This window comes from Citrus sinensis, chromosome 3 (assembly GCF_022201045.2).
Source record: "Citrus sinensis cultivar Valencia sweet orange chromosome 3, DVS_A1.0, whole genome shotgun sequence".
NCBI lineage: Eukaryota > Viridiplantae > Streptophyta > Magnoliopsida > Sapindales > Rutaceae > Citrus > Citrus sinensis.
This window is the reverse complement of record NC_068558.1, coordinates 35,042,206-35,062,914: the sequence shown is the minus strand read 5'-3', so window position 1 is coordinate 35,062,914 and position 20,709 is coordinate 35,042,206. Positions and strand designations below refer to the sequence as shown.

Sequence of the window (20,709 nt, the reverse complement as noted above, 5' to 3'; positions counted from 1 at the left end):
GATTAACCGATGCTTTGAGTTGTTAACAGATTGCAATTTATTATTAACTGATGCTTTGACTTATTAATTCTGAAACAAGTTAAATAAAGAAAAGTTATTTTCAAAAGTGATAATGAATGCATAGAAAAAACATCAATCTTAAGCAAATCATAATCTGGAATAACAGCATTTTGGACATACCTAAGGAAAAAGGATACGTGAAAAGGAGTGGCTCACTTGTTAAGGAGTGTTGATTTGGTCGTCTCTGCAAATTCTCTTGGGACTTGGTTCCAATTCCTCTTCATCAGAAGTTCCTCTTGCGCTTGCCATATCATCCAATTTCCAAACTTCGGTAGCAAAATTGAGAGTAAAAGTGTTGGGATTGGTCCCGTTGGGATTTGCATATACTGGACACACCCCACAACGTGACACCTTGTTGAATATCGAGAAGAAGTCAAATGAGACAGTTGTAAGGTGGTTGTCATCAGGAAACCCAACATTCCCGCAAGGATTAAATCCAAGCACGACATGATCTATTTTAGTCATCGGATAAACAAACCATAATGTCTTAAAGCACCGGCGACGAACATGTTTCCTTCCAGAGAGAGTCGTCATTTCAAAGCTGTATCGAAAGTCGATGTTAAACCCACTCCATTCAGGATCACACCATACAAGGACAACGCAGAGAGCAAACCCGATTAAGTTTTGACAACAATGCCGCGGCAGTTGAAGAGTTATTTCGGATCCTGAGTTTTGATTGCTGAACCACTCTGGAATTTCGCTCCCAGGTAAAATTAGAACAGTACCCCTTAGTTTATAGCGTTCCTGCAAAATGAAAATCATGATTTGAGATGTAACGAAACGAAGAGAGCGAGAGAGAGGGGCAAAAGAAAGAGAATTGCGCATCACTTGCAACTCATAAAATAGTCGCAATGATGTAACTGCCATATGCTGAATCCTTAGTTGTGAATCTGCCAAATTCTTTTTGCTTTCTTCTTCATACATTTTGATGCAATCAACAAACAAGAACTTAATGGACGAACTGACATTTACATCTTCCACCTCATCGTCATAGGAGTATTTGGATAGCTTTTGGAGTAGGGATGCATCTAGTTCTTCTGGACGTGATGGAATCTCTGGCAAAAATTGGAGTCGCTTGCAATTACTTGCTTGTAACCATTTCAAACTTGGTGGGAGCTCTGGTATTGACTGAAGCATACTGCAATTGCTCAAGTCAAGCCTTTTCAGTCGTGAAAGTTGCTTGATACTTACAGGTAAACTCTCAAAGTTATTTCCTCTTAGCTCTAGCCATTCCAATGAGGGTAGACAGCCAATCTCTTCCGGAATAGCCGTTAAGGCACAGTTATTTAAATTTAACCAATTCAAGGAAGATAAACCGGATAATAAGGATGCATGCAATGACACCAAATGTGATAATAAGTGTGGTAATTGACTTATGGTTGATCCATGCGCACCAATGTACTGAAAAGATTTTAAATTACCTAGTTCAGACCAACTCTCTAAGCCCAGCGTTCCAAGCCCCTCTAGATTTTCAAATGAAGGTGGCAACTCTGTAACTGTAGTTCTGCCTAAATTGATTTTCTCCGAGCTTTCTGGGAAACTCTCGAGGTTTAAGCACTCATTAAGACAAAGCCAAATCAGAGATTTCAATTTACAAATGCTAGTTGAAACCCTCTTCAGCCTTTTGCACCTATTTATGTACAAGTATTCAAGATTAGTTAGGCACTCTACTGATGAAGGAACTTCTTCTATTGCAGTATCGCACAAGTTTAGCTTTGTTATATTCCCAGAAATCCGTGGAAACTCTGTGAGATTAACGCAAAAGGAGCAATCAATATTTACAGGAGAAACAAAATGAAGGTTGCTTGGAAAGGACCTAAGATTTTTGCAGCCTTGAAAACACAACAAACTGAGGTGGTTGAAATTCTGGATTGATGAGGGAACCCAAGCTAAGTTTGTACAATTCCAAAGATTTATTCTTTCAAGACTTGGCGTTTCTGATGGGTCAGGTATCCTAATGAGATATTGGGAATGGCTGAGGTTAATAGATTTTAACTTGAAAGCTTTCTGTGACAAAAGATATACAAAGACTACATTACTTAAAAAAGTAATAATGAATTTGACAATTAATTATATTTATAATTAAAAAAGTTAATATTTTGGTAATAGTACAACATACCTTTTTTCCTTCCCAAATTTGCACAATTTTACTAAAAGGTAAGTTTAGTTCAATAAGATTCTTGGGCTTGAAATTCTCTGGTAGTGTTCTCAATGGATATTTGTGCAAGTGAAGATATTTCAGTTTCTCAGGAAGATAATCTAAGCCGTCTGGAAATTGCACTTTAGAATCTGAATGCTGCTCTTCGAAGCTCATATCTAAACCCTCAGGTATATAAAATTTAAGCACTCTCAGACTAGACATATTTGTGAAGGCTCTTGAATCTAGATTGATGCCTTTTATTTTGGCCAAATTCAGAAATATGCCTTCAATTGCATTGGTCCCCTTATAAAGAAAAACAAATAATGAGTTAGCCTTAAACCCAAACCAAATGAAACATTTGTAAGGTTCATTAATGAAAAGGTCCTTGGATGAAAACAACTTTTGCAATCTTTAGTTTTTTTCCCTTCTTTCTTTTCTTTATATTGAATGCCTATATGAGAGAAAAAGAAAATTTGGGACTATTTGCAAAATTAAAAAAAAAAAAAGAACTCTGAACGCCGTTGAAAATTGATAAATTGATAATTTTGGAATTTTCTCTAAATTACCAACATGTTATCCTGACACCCTCAGATTTATATTGAATATTGAATAGCTAAATAAAGAGGTTGAGAAGATTGGGCCTATTTGTTTGAGATAAGATTTGGATATGGTTTTTTTTTTTTTAAGTTTATAGAATCCTAAATGTTAGTTCAAACCTTAAAAAAAAAAAAAAAACAATGTAAGTCGATTTTTTTTTCTTTTCTACCTAATTGTATTCAAAGTCAAATTCAGATACAATTTTCGAAAATATACCTCGATAGCTCATTTCTTATAATTTTTTTGTGACAAAAAAAAAAGACCAATATACTCTTAACAACAATTCAATAACAATTAATTTTAACACCTATCTACGACACATCCATTCATATATCTACAGTCTAAAACGCTTTTTCTCAACATGAAATCTAATTTTATCATTCAAAAGTATATTTCAACGAATATTGCATGGCACAAGTTCTATGATCCGAATTTCTTTGACTTGATTTCAAATTCGGTTAAACTAATATACTTATTCCAATTGAAGAGTTACAGAATCTTACCTCATTGTGCTTCAGTACATGGCGAACATCCTTATGATGCCATAACCTGCTACGTTTGCCTGGTTCTTTGATATCTTCTTGACGAACAATCTCTTGTCCCATTTCTTGTAATAATTCATGCATGTGCAATCTGTTGTTGTGTTCTGTAATGAGTGACTTATCGATGAGGATACTCAGTACATGAGTCATATTGTATTGACGATCATGCAGTAGTATTAGCACACGATCTTTACATTCTCCTTTGAAGAAACATGCAATATCCAAAAATATACTTTTCTCCTCGAAACTAAGTTCCTCATAACTAATTCTCAGCACATTATAAATGCGACTGACGCCAGAAATTTGTTTTAAGTTATCCAATACGTTTTCCCAGTCTTGTTTGCTTTTTTGATGAAGGGAGGATCCCAAGACTTCAAGAGCCAACGGATTGCCCTCGGCATATCGTACTGCCTTCTTCGACAGCGCCGTAAGATGTTCAGGGCAATGACTTTGTCTAAAGGCATATTTATAAAAGAGCTCAAGTCCTTCATCCTCGCTAAGTCTCTCAACCTCATATACATGTTCGTCGTTCACTCCGTGTTTACGAAGTACTTGTTTGTCTCTAGTGGTGACAACAATTCTACTTCCAGGACAAAATCCATGAAGCCATCCAACGAAATATTTTAGTTGTTCGAATTCACTGACATCATCAAGAACAATGAACACCTTGGTACGCTGGAGCCTCTCTAGAGTGTACGCTGGTATGTTAGGGCCTCCCATTTCAATTCTTTCTCCTAATAATAGAGACACAACTTGTTTATGTAGATGCACTAATCCAACACCATTTTCTATTTCTTCTCTGACATTTTCTATGAAGCAATTCCCTTCAAACTCATTGGAAACCTGGTTAAAAAGTGCTTTAGCAAGGGTTGTTTTACCGATACCGCCCATGCCCCAAATTCCCACAATTCGAACGTCCGGAAAACCTACGCATAGCAGTGATTTAATGCACTCAATTCGTGAATTGAGACCAACAAGACCCTTTGATGAATCACTAGAAATTGATTTACATTCCAATTTCTTCAAAATATCGTTGACAATCACTTGTACAAGCTTTGCCTCGGGCCTAGCAAGTATCGTGCATGAAATTGAAAAACAACGAGTGAAAATGATAAAAAGAATTAAGAAAAAAATGGAAAAATGAAGACATATGTGATGGATGATGAGAGTTACCTTATTTTCGTAGATTCATGTCCAGATAGATAGGATGTTTTGATCATTGCATCTCTCCACTTCCGAACCGTTTCTGCCTTCTCTTTGAACTGTTGTTCGAGCTTAACAAAACCTTCCCCAAAAGTTCCAGTTTGCTTCCGCACATCGGATGGACTTACATGATAGTAAATTGGAATAACAGTTTGCCCCTTCAAGTTCTTGCATTTAAGAATCTTGACAAGTTCATTCAGGCACCATTTTGAAGAAGCATAGTCCTTTGAGAAAATGATTACCGAAATCTTTGAACCTTCGATTGCTTTCATGAGGGCAGGCGAAATCTCATCTCCTCTGTTGAGATCTTCATCAATGAAGGTTTTTATTTTCTTTCCACACAAAGCAGCATAGAGATGACTAGTAAAATTCTCACGGGTATCCTCCCCTCTGAAACTGAGGAAGACATCATAATTGCAAGAAGAAGAAGATGAAGCCATGAACAGATATTTCGAAATTTAGGAACAGAAACGGAGGATCTTGAGAGTTGAGAGAGTAGATGTAAGAATGAAATGAAAAACTTGTAATATATATATATATATATATATGTTGAGTGCTTGCAGTTTTTTTTTTCTTTGTTCTTTTTTTGGGTCACCAAACTCTCTTGAACAACACATTACACATTAAGGATCCGTGTGGTATAACTTTTTAAGTAGAGCTTTTATTAATAGAAGTTTTATAAATAGAGCTTTTACTAAAAAAAATTAGTTGTTTGGTTGTCAATAAGATTTTTTATTAAAAATTTATGAAATTACTTTAATAGACAAGTTTTTTAAAATTATATTTTTTAAAAATTGTCGAATAAATAGAGGATATTTTAACATTTAAAAAAAAAATTCAACCTCTACTCTCAAAAGCTCAAAATTTGAGCTTTTACTAGTACAGACAAAATAGCTTATTTAAGCTTTAAAGTTCTATTAGAAAAACAACCAAACAACTAAAAAAAATTAAAATAAGAGTTTATGAGATTAAATAAGCACTTATGCCCATTAAATAAGCTGTACCAAACATGCACAAAATATCCTACGATTTTTATTTATTGACTCTTTTTTGGGTTTCCAGGAAATTCTAGGAGTTTTCCTATTTAATAAATTCTAAATACATTTTTCCAACGGTTATGGGGCCATATATAGTTTATTGCAAACAAAATTGCCATAAATTTGGTGCAATATTCAAGAAAGAAATAAGAGCACAGCTATTTGGAACCAAAAAAAGAAAAATTAGACAAAAATATTAATTAGAATCATAGAGTTTTATTTTATTTATTTATTTTCCAGAAATGTTGAACAGAGTTTCTCAAATAATTAATTAGAAGCCATAATTCTGATATATTTAATCACTTCTTTGAGTTGTTTGTTTTATATTTGAAGTTTTAATTTGGCTTATTTTGAGATATTTTGATATTTTAACTTGTTTATTTTTGTATCCAGTCATATTGTAAGACATTTTCATTTTTATGGGAAAAGTAAAATGTCCTTACTTTTATCTGAATGATCATATGTCCGAATGAAAAAATAATTTTTTCCCCCCACAAATACTCTCATTAACGTACTTGCTTCCTATCAAGAAACAAAAAATCCACTATTTTTTTCTAACTAATTTTTTTATAATTAATTAACGAGGATTTTGACTTCGTCCAATGAAAGATTAAGTAAATTTCAATTTTATGCAAATTCATGTCACTTGGTCGTATTAGAATTTTTCCAGCTCTTGACTTTTACTAGGTCCAATTAATGAAAGATTAAATAAATTTCAATTTTATGCAAATTCATTTATTATTACATAAAAATGTGTACAAATACTATGTAAAATTCTTGCTGGACCAAGGTAATTTGTTATTAAAATTAATTTTTCATTACATCTATATTTCAAATGCTTACCTTCTAAACATTATAACATATAACATGGTAAATAAATACTATACTAAAGCAGAAAAAAGATTTATTATATGAATATCGGTGGGAGAATAAGAATTTCAAGTAGGATATATTTATTTTAAATACATATAATAGTTATAAATACCTATATTTTTTTTAAGTAGCATAAATACTATACTTCTAAAAATTATAAAATACTTTCAAGGTAAGCATAAAAATATTAGATTTAAGATCATTTATAAAAATAAAGAACTTACCACTTATAGTAAGAGATTGTGATTCAATGTTGACTTGATCTTTTTTCTAATTGTTTAGAAAGATACAATTGGTTGTTGTTGAATAAGAATATGACACTAATTAAAATCTTAATCTATATTAGTATACATGTACATGTGACAAAAGATACGAAAAGTTGAATACCTGTCAGCTCAAGTCTGTTAGTCAGACATTAAAAAATGAAAAATAAACATATCATTTATATATATGCATTTCAACTTATTCAGTCTTGAGTAGCATTTAAACCTATTTAAATTTATAAAAAAAACGTTGCGTTAAATTTTATATATATGAAGTAACAAATAAATTTCAAATATTGAAAAAAAAACAGTAATGAACATGGTCCCGCCAGCGCAAGACTTGGAGGAGTCAAGTCAACAAGTCAACAAGTCAACAAGTCAAATATACAAAGAAAAGCAACAAAGACTACATGGAATGACTTTGGGAACTGATTCTGTGCAAAGCCCGGCATAAGAGTCTTATGATAAGACCGTACAGGCTACAACACGGCTTCGGTTAGACGAATTTCTCTGTTTTCACTGCTGCTAATTTGAAAAGCAACAAAGACTGGCTTCGGTTAGACGAATTTCTCTGTTTTCACTGCTACTAATTTGAAAAGCAACAAAGACTAAGTGAAAATACTGACAACTGGAGCTTATTGATGGTTTCGTTTATGGACTGCTGTTCAACTTCAGTAAACCCAACTTTCAAGACGCAACCATAAAGTATTTGACAACAGTTGGACTATTGCCGCCCCCTCATTAATTTTATTTAATCTTATTATATTAAAATTACATTTAAGAACAAATATAAATAAAATTAACCTCATTTATATTTTCTTTCCCTCTTCAAATTTATTTTACTTGCACAATATAAATTTCTTTTATTATTATTAAAATATTCTGAATTTAAAAAGTAAACCTCCTCTAAGCCAAAATCATATTCTTGCAATATACATAGCAACAAAATTAGGATACAACATAGTGGGAAAATAAATTTTACCTCGCTACAAATAATTTTTTAACGATTCTCAAACTAATTGTTGCACCCCAAGTTTATAAGTATGATAAAATTATATTAGATCCATAAAATATTCATTATTTTCTAATTTTTTTTTTACTTTTTGTTTTAGATATTTTTCTTTAGAAATTAAATAATAAAGAAAGTTTGAATAGAGGAATGCAATTATTAAAACTAAAAGAGTAAGAAAGTTACTAGAAATTGCAAGATTTATAAATGAAAAGAGTGTTTATTTAGTAAAAGGGTATTTTCGCCATTAAATAGATTATAATTGAAAAAAAGGTTTCAAGAAGATTTTGGAGGGGTGCTAAGAGTCTTGCTCATTTGACAAATACTTACAACTATAAAATCAAGGTCACACTAACGATGAAATGATCACTTGTTTGGGATTGACACTGTTGAAAGCAATAAACTTGTTTGACACAAATAATTCATTTAAGTGGAATGAGGTGTTGAGTTGCACGAGGCCCTTCATAATGCTCCATCATCATGGTCCTCCAATATTATGCCCATGAAGCGTTTAATTGAGTGGAGATTAGCTTTACACTTTGGATGCCATTAAAGGATTCCTTTAGAGCATGTTAGGGGAGTGGACTATGCTTGGTGCTATGATGAAAGCTTGGTGGAACATGTTAGGTGATGTGTATTGTTATGATTATGTTTGTGTTTCATTCACTATAAATACTTATGCCATTTGTGTTGTAGGCATCAAGTGTAAGAAGAATAAAGCATAAGAAGAAAAATAGCTTCTAAGAGTGATTTGTGAACATTGTGTGGATTGTTCTTATAATGTTTTTGAGCTTTCTTTAATAAAATTTATTTTTTATTCTTCAAATTCTCCAATAAAGTGGTATCAGAGCTAGTAAACGGTGCTACACATAGCAATGTAGCATATCAAGTCAAAGAGCTCGATGAGATGAAGGCAACGTCGCAAAAATCAACTCGATCAGAGGCTGAACGTGCCCTCAATCATTACCAGAAGTTTTTGCCCTACAACTGAGTCGACTCACCGAGTTGAACCAAGTGAACTGAGTTAAACCACACTGTTTCAAGACGAGCCAAACCGAGCTGAATTGAACGGTGTTGGAAATGAGTCAAGTCAACTAATCCGAACCGAACTATTGACCACCATCGACAGCTTACCAAAAGTTAACCCAGTTCTTCCCAAGGTTTTTCGACGTTCCAGATCTATTCGAGCATTTAGAATCTCCAAATTCTTGTTCAACTTGTAAATTATGGCAAACGATGGCATGATATTATTCCAAGTTCCACAATTGAAGGGAAGCAAGTTTGACAACTGGAGTATCAAAATGAAGACTCCATTAAGTGCACATGATGTATGGGAAGTTGTGGAAAAAGGCTTTACAGTGCTAGAAAATGAAGCAAATTTAACCACGGCACAAAAAAAGATTTTAAAAGACTTGAAGAAGAAAGAGAATAAAGCAAAGTATTCTGGCGCAATCTCCTTAAAGGAAGCATGGGAGAAGCTAGGAACCTCTTACAAAGGAGTGGAATAAGTTAAAAAGGTTTGTCTTCAAATATTAAGAGGAGAATTTGAATCCTTACATATGAAGTTATCTGAATATATTTCAGATTATTTCACTCAAGTTGTGATTGTTGCTAATGAATTAACAAGAAATGGTGAAGAGCTAAACGAAGTAAGGATTATTAAAAAGATACCTCGTTCGATGGATTCGAAATTTGACCATATTGTTGTGACAATTGATGTAATAAAAGATTTAGAGGCTATAATGATCGAACAACTTCTAAGAAGGTTGCAAGCCTACTAAGAAAAAATGAAGAAGAAGCATGAGATCGAAGAACAACTCCTTAAAATGGAAATCAATCCAAAAAAGAGAGAAGAAAACTCTAACAACAAGAGAAGGCATTATATCTAAGGAAGAGGTCAAGGTAGAGGTAGGGGTCATGGTCATAGACGAGCTTGGAATTTTAATTAACAACAACAACTCCAATTATGAAAAAGGAGAAAGCTCAACCAAAAGACAAGGCAAAGGCAATTCAAGATCAAGGTACGACAAATCCCAAGTACAGTGCTATGATTGTCAAAAGTTTGAGCATTATACTTTAGAATGTAGAGCTCTAAATACCAGAATTGATGAGAGACTGAATCATGTTGAAGAGAAAAATGGTGAAGATGATACACTTTTACTAGCACACAATGACACCAGTGAATGTCAAGAAAATAATGGTATCTTAACACAAGTGCTAGCAATCACATGAAACAAAAGCATGTTCGTGGAACTAATGAATCAGTGAATGGCGATGTCACTTTTGGAAATGATTCAAAAGTACTAGTTTTCGTGAAAATGTAACATTCTTTTTCGTGAAAATGTAACACGAATCCACTTGAAATAGCCCAAGAAACCACAGTGGCTGAATCAAATTCCACCTTAAGATAAAAAAAAAAAAACCAAGATGAGCAACAAGATCTAAACCCTCTAACACAGAGAGAGAGAGAGAGAGAGAGAGAGAGAGAGAGAGAGAGAGAGAGAGAGAGAGAGAATATTTTCAGTCAGGGATCCCTAACTTTATTAAAGTAAAGGACAAGTTAAAAGATAAAAAAATAATAATAATTGCAATATACTACAAGACAAAATACAATGCATTGAATTTTTTTTTCTTTTAGCTTATCCATGACTTTAATAATTTTAGGGATCCCTGATTGGATACATACATACATACATACATCCATACATACATACATCTGTATGTATTTGTATATATATGTATCTTTTATTTACCTCTTGGCCAAATAACCTGATCTGCAAATGAGCTTCCTTTAATTTCCTATAATATTTCTAATGTGGAGGATCTGATTGAATCGACAACAACAGAGCACACTCTGTTATAGAAAACTATGAAAAACTCCTTCTGGAAGTGCTGGCTCTGATACCAAAATAAAAAATATAGTGGAAGATTTTATATGTATCTATCTATCCATATGTAGTTTTCTCTAGTACGAATGTCCGTATTTTTAAAAATATAAATTTTAGGGCTTGTTCGGTATCGTTTTTGAATTTTTATTCTCTGAAAAAAAAATGAGAATGAAAATGGTGTTTTATAAATTTGTATTTTGAATTTAAGTATGTGTCTAGTATCATTTTCTGCATCCTACATTTTAAAACTGAAAACAGTAATATGTGTTTGATAGACACAATTGAAAATAATTAAAAACAGAGAATATGTATTCAATAGTACCATTTTCAAAAACAATTTTTACTAAACATTTAAGTCACACTGGTTGTTAGAAAAGAATTGTTTAACTAATACATACACAAACAAACCATAAATAATTTAAACAAAATAACTATAAAACATTACATGAGGATAAAGTTTGAGTATTAGCATTAATAAAAAAAGGTTTTACATTGTCATTGTTTTTACACTATAAATAATATATATATTACAACACATATGATTTAAACAAAACAATTACAAAAAATTACATGGTAGACGTCATGCATTACGTGTTTAATCTTGTAGCATTTATCTCTGCGACACTTGCAAGAGAAAAATTTTCTTTGTGAAAGTTGATGTTTGTCAATCACCTATTTTAACGTGGTCATGCACTATACACCAAACCAATCAGCCTTATCCTCACCATCAACTTCGTGAGGATCCATATCTTAATATTAATCAATATAAAAAAAATTGCTCCTAAACATACTTAGCTTAAACAAACTAACATGCACAATATGCACACAAAAACAAGATAAAGCAAAAACACAATATATATATCAAAGTAAGAAAACACTTTTTTAAGAAATTGGTACTCTGTAGAGACTATGGCCCTAAGTATTCATAATGAGCACTTTTTTACTTACTAATCTTATTAGGGAAAAAAAGAATAAAGCTAGTGCATTATCTTGCTGAGCAAACATAACATACCAAACTTGCTAGCAAACAAAACATTTGGACATGAATTGCATACATGGTGACAAGTGTAGTCTAGTTTTTAATTCAACAATTAGCCAAACAAAAGAAGCAGCCACTTGGCTCATCAACAAATGCTAGCTCAACAGTACAAATAGACCCATTGGATCATCAATATCAGTATAAAAAACTAAATGAAAAAGTTCTAATTCAATTAAAAGGAAATAATAAACAAAATAAATTAAAATAAATTTATATCAATTCTTATATATGTAGATCTATAAATATTAGTACAGATCCAAAAAAATATGTCGTGTTTTCATATAATTTTTCTAAATATCAGAGATAAAATCATATATTGTGTGTGAAGAACAGAAATAGATACAAAAAGATTTAAAAAATGGCAATAAAAAAGAAAAGAAGAAAAAAACTTACCTGTAACTCTGCAAGGTTGCAATTCTTGCACATAAAGATAAGAAAAAAATTGTATGACAAATAAAACGAGATTAAAATAAAAAATGTTGTTAGAGTACAATTTATGCACTAGTTTTGCATTGTTTACTTCCTTTCATATCGATGTTTTGCACTTAATAATACTGATTTACTTGTGTTTTATTTTTGTAGGTGCAATTCTATTGATTGGTGCTAAAATTGTGCTACAAGATGATGTTTGAGGATGATTGTTTTCTTAGAGAAATTATGAGCTTCAGAAGAACTTTGTTGATAAGGGTTGGGCGCGTGCTGTCAACTACGGACCTGCAGTTTTTAGTTTAATGTGTTGTCTTTTTGATTATTTTTGTAATTACGAATTTAATTACAATCCCCCCATTTCGCATTTTATATTTTAAAAGGATTTAAATAATTACCAATCTCTGTGGATACGACCCTCCTCAATCAGTATACACAATTTATTTCGAGTAGGTATTTATTTTTGCTGGCTTCGACAACCATCAAATGTACATAGTTAGATGAGAGAGAATTTTCGGTAGAGAAAAAAAAATCGCATGAAAAATTACCTGATTTTGCCGTGGGTGGAAAGATGAAGAATCGGTGTTTGAAGAAAATTGAAAGAGGAAAAAAATATCAAAAGTTGAAGGTGAGAGAGGATGAAATCTAACAGAGAAGTTCACCGTAATGAATAGCAGGATAAAGAGATAGGGTTAAGATAAGAAAAGTGGAGTAGAATTTTTGGAAAGTGCGAGATAACTATTTTATTATTTGTTCTGTAATTTATTTTATAAAATATTGAGAACATGTCAAACATGTTTTACAACTTATAACGGTGAACCAAAGTTTGTTTTCTGCGTTTTGTAATTTGTTTTTATGATATAAGCTACCGATTAGTTATTGCACTTGTACTTTGGAAACAAAAACAAAAACAGTTGTTATAAAAGTGTATCGAATGGGCCCTCACAATGTTGTAAAATGATTTTTCAGCAATTTACATTATTGTAAAAGTCTTTGAAATCCCAAATCCGCATTTTGGAAAATGAATTTGCAAAATAGTTTATATATATATGTAAGCAGATGATTAGTACGATTAAAAATCAAGAAGAAATGATTATCTGCGATGGTTCTAATGTTCTATATGCTACTTACAAAATTTAAATTTGTATGCTAAATGTCAGTGACATTACTACAAATTACAAAATGTTCAGTGGTTGCTTATTTTATTATCGCAGTATCATAGAGTAAATTATTTGAAGTCTGTCTCTATACTAGATCAATTGATGACAGACAACTTTTGAAAGTGCACCATCAACTACACGGTTTCTTAAAAATTAGATGTAAAATCAAACCAATTTGAACTTGGTATTAACTTGCAAACCTGTATTCACGTATTCTCTTGAGGTCTTCTCATTAGATATTTTCAACCTTTTTTTTTCAAAGAGGAACATCAATCTCCCATTGGATTTGTACTAAATTTTTCATTAAAAAAAAAAAAAATTAGTCGAGCAAATTGAAGACCATAAAAATGATTCTGCTTTAAAACCAGTTTTGCTAATGAGTCATTTCTTCGAACAATTAGACGACAATCCTTAAAGAAATTCTAGAGAAATAAAATTTGATTGTCGGAAACATACGATGATATTCTAAATATCTAAGTATTAATTATCTAATACGTGACAGTCTTCACGTTTATATATACAACACAGAAAATCCAGTGCAGGCAAAAATGAATGCCACCCCATAAATTGAAAACTTTTATAAGGCTTAATTCCTGTGAATTCAAGAAAAATTAAAAGAAAAAAATGTTGACCTCATAACTTGGCTCGCTAAGCTAATTTTTCTTTCATATATATATCAATCCAAAGAAGCAGCACAGATGAGTGTCCAGGTTTTTGTAGAGGAATCCAAGGAATCCCAATTGCATATGTTTCCTGTTTGACCGTGAGTCAATTTAAAAGAAAATTAAAGTTTAGAAAGAAAGAAAAATTAAAAGAATTTGTGGATAAAATATCAACTAAAACAATTATAATAAAATGAAAGAATTTACCGTCATTTTTAGACAATGAATGTTGTCCATTAGCGATTAGCCTACATGCATTCGTGATCAAGCTATAAAATCAAGCACAAGCCATGCCAGGGCAGGTAATAAAGATATAACCAACCAAACAAATAGCTAAATAACCATTTTGTGAGCCGCTAACTATCATATCAAAGAAATTCAAAAGAAACAAACCTCTGTAGTCTGTATCATCTGGTCGCCCGCATAAATCCAAATCTACTTTTGGCACTACAAAATCAAATAAACAACATTTAAAAGTACAAAAAAAAAATTCTGCAAAATATGGGCTTGACCTGTCTTTGACTACTGCCACTTACTCGTAATGTCTTCACTCGCAGACCATAAAATTTGTTTGAAAATGTTCAAGAAAATGTTTTCAATTTAGTTTGTTCCTACATGCTTATTTTCTTCAGAATAAAATATTGATAAAACATGCAACTTTCAGAAGCATATAAGTAAGAACACTTCCCCAAATTACTGCAATTTCATGCAGTAGAGATTCAAGAGTTGAATCCCACTTATAAACACTGTTCATTGTTTTTAATAAAATATCTACAGGATCGTACGAAATCGATGTTAAACATATGCAAAGCCTAGGATAAAGAGCACATTATTTAAAATATATATATATATAATTAAAAATTGACGAAAAATTGTAAGAGCACATTATTTCAAAAAATGTAATTTTTTATAAGAAAAAAAATGTATTATTAAGTCATCCCAAAAAGAGAAATAGAAGACATAAGATCTCTCAGTTGACAAATTAATTCGAGTACCATAAAGGATTACCAGTACCAACAGAAGAGAAAAATCGTATGGGGGTTAACAATTTATCAGCATGAATGAATAGAGGAATACAAATTTGAATAGCATAATTTTCAGCAAGTGTAAGATTTTCTCTGTTTTATTTCTTTAGAGAGAGAGCGAGAGAGAGATTATTAAGAGTAATAATAAGAAGATAAAGAATTAGAAATCAATCGAAGCATTGGACTTACTGAAGAAAATGGAATATAAGTAAAAAAGTGACTCAGTTGTTACGGACTGTTGATTTGATCTCTGCAAATTCTCTTGGGACTTGGTTCCAACTCCTCTTCATCAGAGGTTCCACTTGCGCTGGCCATATCATCCAATTTCCAACTTTCGGTAGCAAAATTGAGAGTAAAAGTGTTGGGTTTGTTCTCGTTGGGATTTGCATTTACCGCACACACCCCACAACAAGTCACCGCGGTGTCGGAATTTGAGAAGAAATTAAATGAGACAGTTGTATGGAGGTTATCATCAGGAAACCCAACATTCCCGCAGGGACGAAATCCAAGCATGACATGATCTGTTTTAGTTATCTGATAACTTGCCATAACGCAACAGCGACGAACATGTTTCCTTCCAGAGAGAGTCTTCATTTCAAAGCTGTATCGACAGCCGACGTCAAACTCAGCCCATTCCGAATCAGACCGTTCAAGAACAGCACAAAGAGCAAACCCGGCTAAGTTTTGACAACAATGCTGAGGCAGTTGAAGAGTTATTTGAGATCCTGAACTTTGATTGCTGAACCACTCTGGAATTTCGCTCCCAGGTAAAACTATGATGGGACCCTTGAGTATACAAGGTTCCTGAAAAATGAAAATAATGATTTCAGATGAAACAAAGAGGGAGAGACGATCAGAGAGATAGAGCTAGCAAATGAGAAAGAATTGCGTACAGCCAATTCAGAAAATAGCCTCAATGATGCAATTGCCATATGCTGAATCCTAAGTTGTGAATCTGCCAAATTCTTGTTGTTTGCTTTGTCATCTAGTTTCATTGAATTAGTAAACCAGAACTCAATGGACGAACTGACATATGCCCTTTCATTTTCATCATAATGTTAGTGTTTCGATAGCTTTTCAAATACGGATGCATCTACTTCTTCCAGAGATGACGGAATCTCTGGCAAAGATTGGAGTCGCTTGCAATTACTTGCGTCTAACCATTTCAAACTTAGTGAGAGCTCTGGTAATGACAGAAGCATATTGCATTTACTCAAGTAAAGATATGTCAACCGTGAAAGTTGCATGATACTTGCTGGTAAACTCTCAAAGTTGTTTTCACATATATCTAATTCTTTCAATGAGGATAGACAGCCTATCTCTTGCGGGATAGCTGTTAAACCACATCCTCTTAAATCTAGCCTGTCCAAAGAAGATAAACCCGATGATAATATTGATGCAGGAATTGTCACCAAACTTCTGCATCCACTGAACGAAAGTACTTGAAGTGGGTTTGAACCTGCAACAGAGGATGGTAGTTGACTAATGGCTGATCCATGTGCACCGATGTACTCAAAAGATTTTAAACTGCAAATGTTATCTGGCAAATTATCTAGTTCAGAGCAACCCTCCAAGTCCTGCGTTTCATGCCCTTGTACATTGTCATATGAAGACGGCAGCTCTTGAATTTCCATCCTTTCCAAAACAATGTAATCTAAATGTTCCATTTTCTCCAAGATTTCTGAGAAATTCTCAAGGCTTAAACAGCCGTTAAGATAAAGCTTAAGAAGAGATTTCAATTTATAAAGATTAGCTGAAATCCTCTTCAGCCTTGTGCAACTAAACAAACTCAAATTTTTAAGATTAGTTAGACACTCTATTGACGAGGGAACTTCTTCTATTGCAGTATACCACAATTTTAGCTCTGTTATATTCCCAGAAATCTGTGGAAACTCTGTGAGATTAACACAAAATGAGAAATCAATAGTTATTGGGGAAACAAAATGAATGCCTCTTGGAAAGGACCGAAGACTTTCACAACCCTTAAAACACAACATACTAAGATTGTTGAAATTCTCGATTGATGAGCGAACACAAGCCAAGTCTCTACAATTCAAAAGATTTGTTCTCTCAAGATTTGGGGTTTCTGATAGGTCTAACATCCTAACAAGTTGTTGGGAATGGCTGATGTCAATATATTTTAACTTGAAAACTTTCTGCAATAAAAGATAAACAAAGACTATATTAAATTAGTTCCACCAAATTTCACATTTTGTTCTATACAGTTAAAAAAAGAAAAATTAATTAATGTTTTGGTACCATAGAGAACACCATACCTTTTCTCCTTTCCAAATTTGCTCAACTTTACTGTAAGGTAAATTGAGCTCAATAAGATTTTCTGGTTCAAAATCAAATGGCAGCATTTTCAAAGAATATTCGTGCCAATGAAGATATCTCAATTCTTCAGGAAGATATTCCAGACCTTGGTCAAGATGCAGTTTAGAGCTCATAATTGGAATATCATTATGCTTGGGCATATAGAATTTAAGCAATCTCAGATTGGACATATTTGCAAAGGCTTGAGGATTTAGATGTATGTCATTTATCTTGGACAAATCAAGGAAAATGCCTTCAACTTTATCGGTCCCCTTATAAACAAAAGGAAAGGAGTCAGCATAAATGTAACTACTGAAAATTTGATTAAAGGCTTCCAAATTAAATATAAAATGTGAATTGTTTAATTTTATTATTTGTTCAATACACACGCACACAAAAAAAGAATTTTCAATATGGAATCCTGTACTTCTTTAAAATGCATGACGAGTTTACAATGTTGTAAACGTACTATTATGATGTTATTGTAAACTCATCTCAAATTTTAATAAAACAGAATTTGAAAGCTAATTCTCTCTCTCTCTCTCTCTCTCTCTATATATATATATATATATATATATATATATATATTTGTTAGCACAAAACCTCATAAAATTTGCATTTAGCGTCCACATCTGAGAAGTTTTATATATATGCATATAGTAAACATGAATTTGGAAAAGGAAATTAATGGTGCATATAGCCTCATAAATTAAAAGTCAAATAAATAGATATTTACCTTATTTTTCTTTAGCACATAACAGACATCATTGTGATCCCACAACCTACTACGTTTGCCTGGTTCTCTGGCAGATTCTTGACGAACAATTGTCTGACCCATTTCTTGCAATAAATCATGCATTTGTAGCTCGTTCTCATCTGATATTGTAATGAGTGACTTATTAACAAGAATGTTCAATCCATCATGTATAGACATTGGATCATCATGTATCCTTGTCATGAAGTCTATATCTTCTCCTTTGAAGAAACATGCAATGTCTATAAATATTTCCTTCACTTCTGAATTTAGCTCATCATAACTGATTTTCAACACCTTATAAATACTGGGTTCAGAAATCAATTTCAAGTTGTTCAATTTATCTTTCCATTGTTGTTTACTCTTATGATAAAGGGAAGAGCCCAAAACTTCAAGAGCTAATGGATTGCCATCAGCATAGCACACAACTTCCTGTGAGAGCTCAAGAAGATCACGAGAGCGATTGTTTTGTCTAAAGGCTTTTCTACAAAAGAGCTCAAGAGCATGGTTGTATGTCAACTGCTCGACCTCATATACACTATTCACTCCACATTTATCAAGCACTCGTTTATCTCTTGTAGTTATAATGATTCTACTTCCAGGACTAAATCCACCTACCCCATTTGCTAAACTTTCTAATTGTGTGAATTCATCATGAACGTCATCAAGAACAATCAACACTTTCATCCGCCACAACCTTTTCCTGACATTTTGGGGAATAGTGAGAGTTCCTATTTTGAGATTTTCTCCTAGCACTTGAGAAATAACCTCATCTCGAACATGTATTACCCCCATTTTGTTTGATTGTTCTCTGACGTTTGCCATGAAGCACTTGCCTTGAAAGTCTCTAGAAATTTGGTGGAAAACAACACTAGCAATGGTTGTTTTACCGATACCGCCCATGCCCCAAATTCCTACAATTCGAACATCATGAGATTCGAGACGTAGCAGTGATTTCATTTCCTCAATTCGTGAATTTAATCCAATGAAGCCATCTGAATCAGTTGTGTCATACATATCTTCCAATTTCTTGGAAATATCCTCAGCAATTTTTTCCACAAGTTCTGCCTCTTTCCTAGCAATAAGTGTTTTTAAGGATATAATAAGCAATGATGAGTTATATAACTGACCAAGCTGGGCTATAAAGAAAGTTTAAATTTTTTTTTTATAAGACGGTAAATGATTATGGATAGAAAAAGGTTGTAAAGGAAGAGTTAAGAGTTACCTAGATTCAGTGGAATCATATCCAGAAAAATTTGATGCTTCGGTCAATACATCCCTCCATTTCTGAACCTTATCTGGAAAATTGTTTTCATGATGAACAAAAGCTTTTTTAAAAGTTCCCCTCTGATTGCGCACATCAGATGGATCTACTTGGTAGAAAACCGGTATCACAATTTGGCCATTCATTTTCTTGCAGTCAAGAATCTTGACAAGTTCATTGAGGCACCATTTGGAAGAAGCATAGTCTTTTGAGAAGATGATTATCGAAATATCTGATGTTTCGATTGCATTTGAAATGGCAGGCGAAATCTCATCTCCTTTCTTAAGTTCTTCATCGTCAATGAAGAATTGTATTTGTTTCCGATGTAAAGCCGCAGCCAGATGGCTAGTAAAGCCATTACGGGTGTCCTCCCCTCGGAAACTGAGGAATACCTCATATTTGCTTTGAACAGTAAGGCTAGATGATGAAGCCATGGATGAAGCAAATTTTGTGAATGAAACAGAGAGTAAGTGAAATATATGACTTTCCTGCCTTGAGCTTTCTTCGCTTTTGCTTTCTCCTTTCTTCAGAAATTTCATGGAGCTTTTCGAAAGGAACGTCAATGTCATTGGTCTTAATTTTCTCTCTCTTCAATTATAGTTTTTATTGACTAGGATCTGCTTCACATTTATTATACGTCAAAACTGCAAATTCATATTTTTAATTTGTTCTTTCAATTACTTTCAAATTTATGGACTGAGGCATGGTTATAAACAGTCTTTTAAGTGTATTTTTTTTTAAACATCAAAGCTGTTCAATTTGGTTAATATCGTAGTATGAAATTGTTATGGAATGAGAAATAGTTGTAAACAATCTTCCAAGTGTTTGTTATTTTTATCGAATGAATAAAATTATTTGCTTTGAAACATCAAAGGTGTTCAATTTGGTTGACATTGTAGTATGAAATTTTATATTGTTCTTCAATATTTTGAATGGAATGACTTATTTAGCTTTTTCTGGTTCTTCAAACTAATTAATTCAAAATAATATTAGTTAATAATTAAAAAAATTAAAAAGTGAAAGTTACCTATATACCATATCAGTAGTAAAAACACAAGCACGGCCATCTATCATGACCGATTCTTTTCTAACATTATTTCCATGATTAGTAGGTTTTTCATCCTAAAATTTGTCAGAAATATGAAGTTATTGGGGGTGTTGAAGATAAATAGAGTACAAAATTAAAGGAAAAAAAACTTTAAACTTCATCATTGTTAAGTCCATTATTTATAGAGTTGGCATCTTATGACAAATCTAGTTAAATTGGAATTTTATTTATTGCATATCTTGCAATAGGGATTACTTTATTAAGTCCCTAATTTAGTGAGATTCCAATTTATTAAGAATATTTGTTTCCTAATTTAATTAGATGTCTAATTTAGCAAGTCAATTAATGGTGAGATTCTATAATTGGCATGTAAGATATATTTAGAGCAAGAAGTTGGTTCAAA

The 20,709-nt window shown here is 32.6% G+C and overlaps 2 protein-coding genes across 2 annotated transcripts; both read right to left on the bottom strand.

The window, feature by feature from the left end:
* Nucleotides 1-219: 219 nt before the first annotated feature.
* Nucleotides 220-4,982, bottom strand: LOC112496391 (disease resistance-like protein DSC1). The gene is made up of 4 exons (XM_052436014.1): nucleotides 4,513-4,982; nucleotides 3,301-4,405; nucleotides 2,180-2,503; nucleotides 220-2,067 (listed from the first exon to the last, which is right to left on the bottom strand). The coding sequence occupies exons 1-4, from the start codon at nucleotides 4,980-4,982 to the stop codon at nucleotides 220-222; spliced, it is 3,747 nt and encodes a 1,248-aa protein (XP_052291974.1).
* A 10,170-nt stretch (nucleotides 4,983-15,152) lies between these two features.
* LOC112498163 (disease resistance protein RUN1-like) lies at nucleotides 15,153-19,692 on the bottom strand. The gene is made up of 5 exons (XM_052436013.1): nucleotides 19,220-19,692; nucleotides 17,977-19,069; nucleotides 17,201-17,512; nucleotides 16,010-17,080; nucleotides 15,153-15,728 (listed from the first exon to the last, which is right to left on the bottom strand). Exons 1-5 carry the CDS (start codon nucleotides 19,690-19,692, stop codon nucleotides 15,153-15,155), a joined length of 3,525 nt encoding a protein of 1,174 aa, XP_052291973.1.
* Nucleotides 19,693-20,709: the final 1,017 nt, after the last annotated feature.

Excerpts from the sequence above, each read along its gene's own strand:
- LOC112496391 (XM_052436014.1), bottom strand. The coding sequence starts at position 4,982 with ATGGCTTCATCTTCTTCTTCTTGCAATTATGATGTCTTCCTCAGTTTC. Across the intron at positions 4,406-4,512 it reads CATGAATCTACGAAAATAAG|GCCCGAGGCAAAGCTTGTAC; the intron begins GTAACTCTCATC and ends GATACTTGCTAG. Across the intron at positions 2,068-2,179 it reads AAATTTGGGAAGGAAAAAAG|AAAGCTTTCAAGTTAAAATC; the intron begins GTATGTTGTACT and ends CTTTTGTCACAG.
- LOC112498163 (XM_052436013.1), bottom strand. The coding sequence starts at position 19,692 with ATGGCTTCATCATCTAGCCTTACTGTTCAAAGCAAATATGAGGTATTC. Across the intron at positions 19,070-19,219 it reads TATGATTCCACTGAATCTAG|GAAAGAGGCAGAACTTGTGG; the intron begins GTAACTCTTAAC and ends ACTTATTGCTAG. Across the intron at positions 17,081-17,200 it reads AAATTTGGAAAGGAGAAAAG|AAAGTTTTCAAGTTAAAATA; the intron begins GTATGGTGTTCT and ends CTTTTATTGCAG.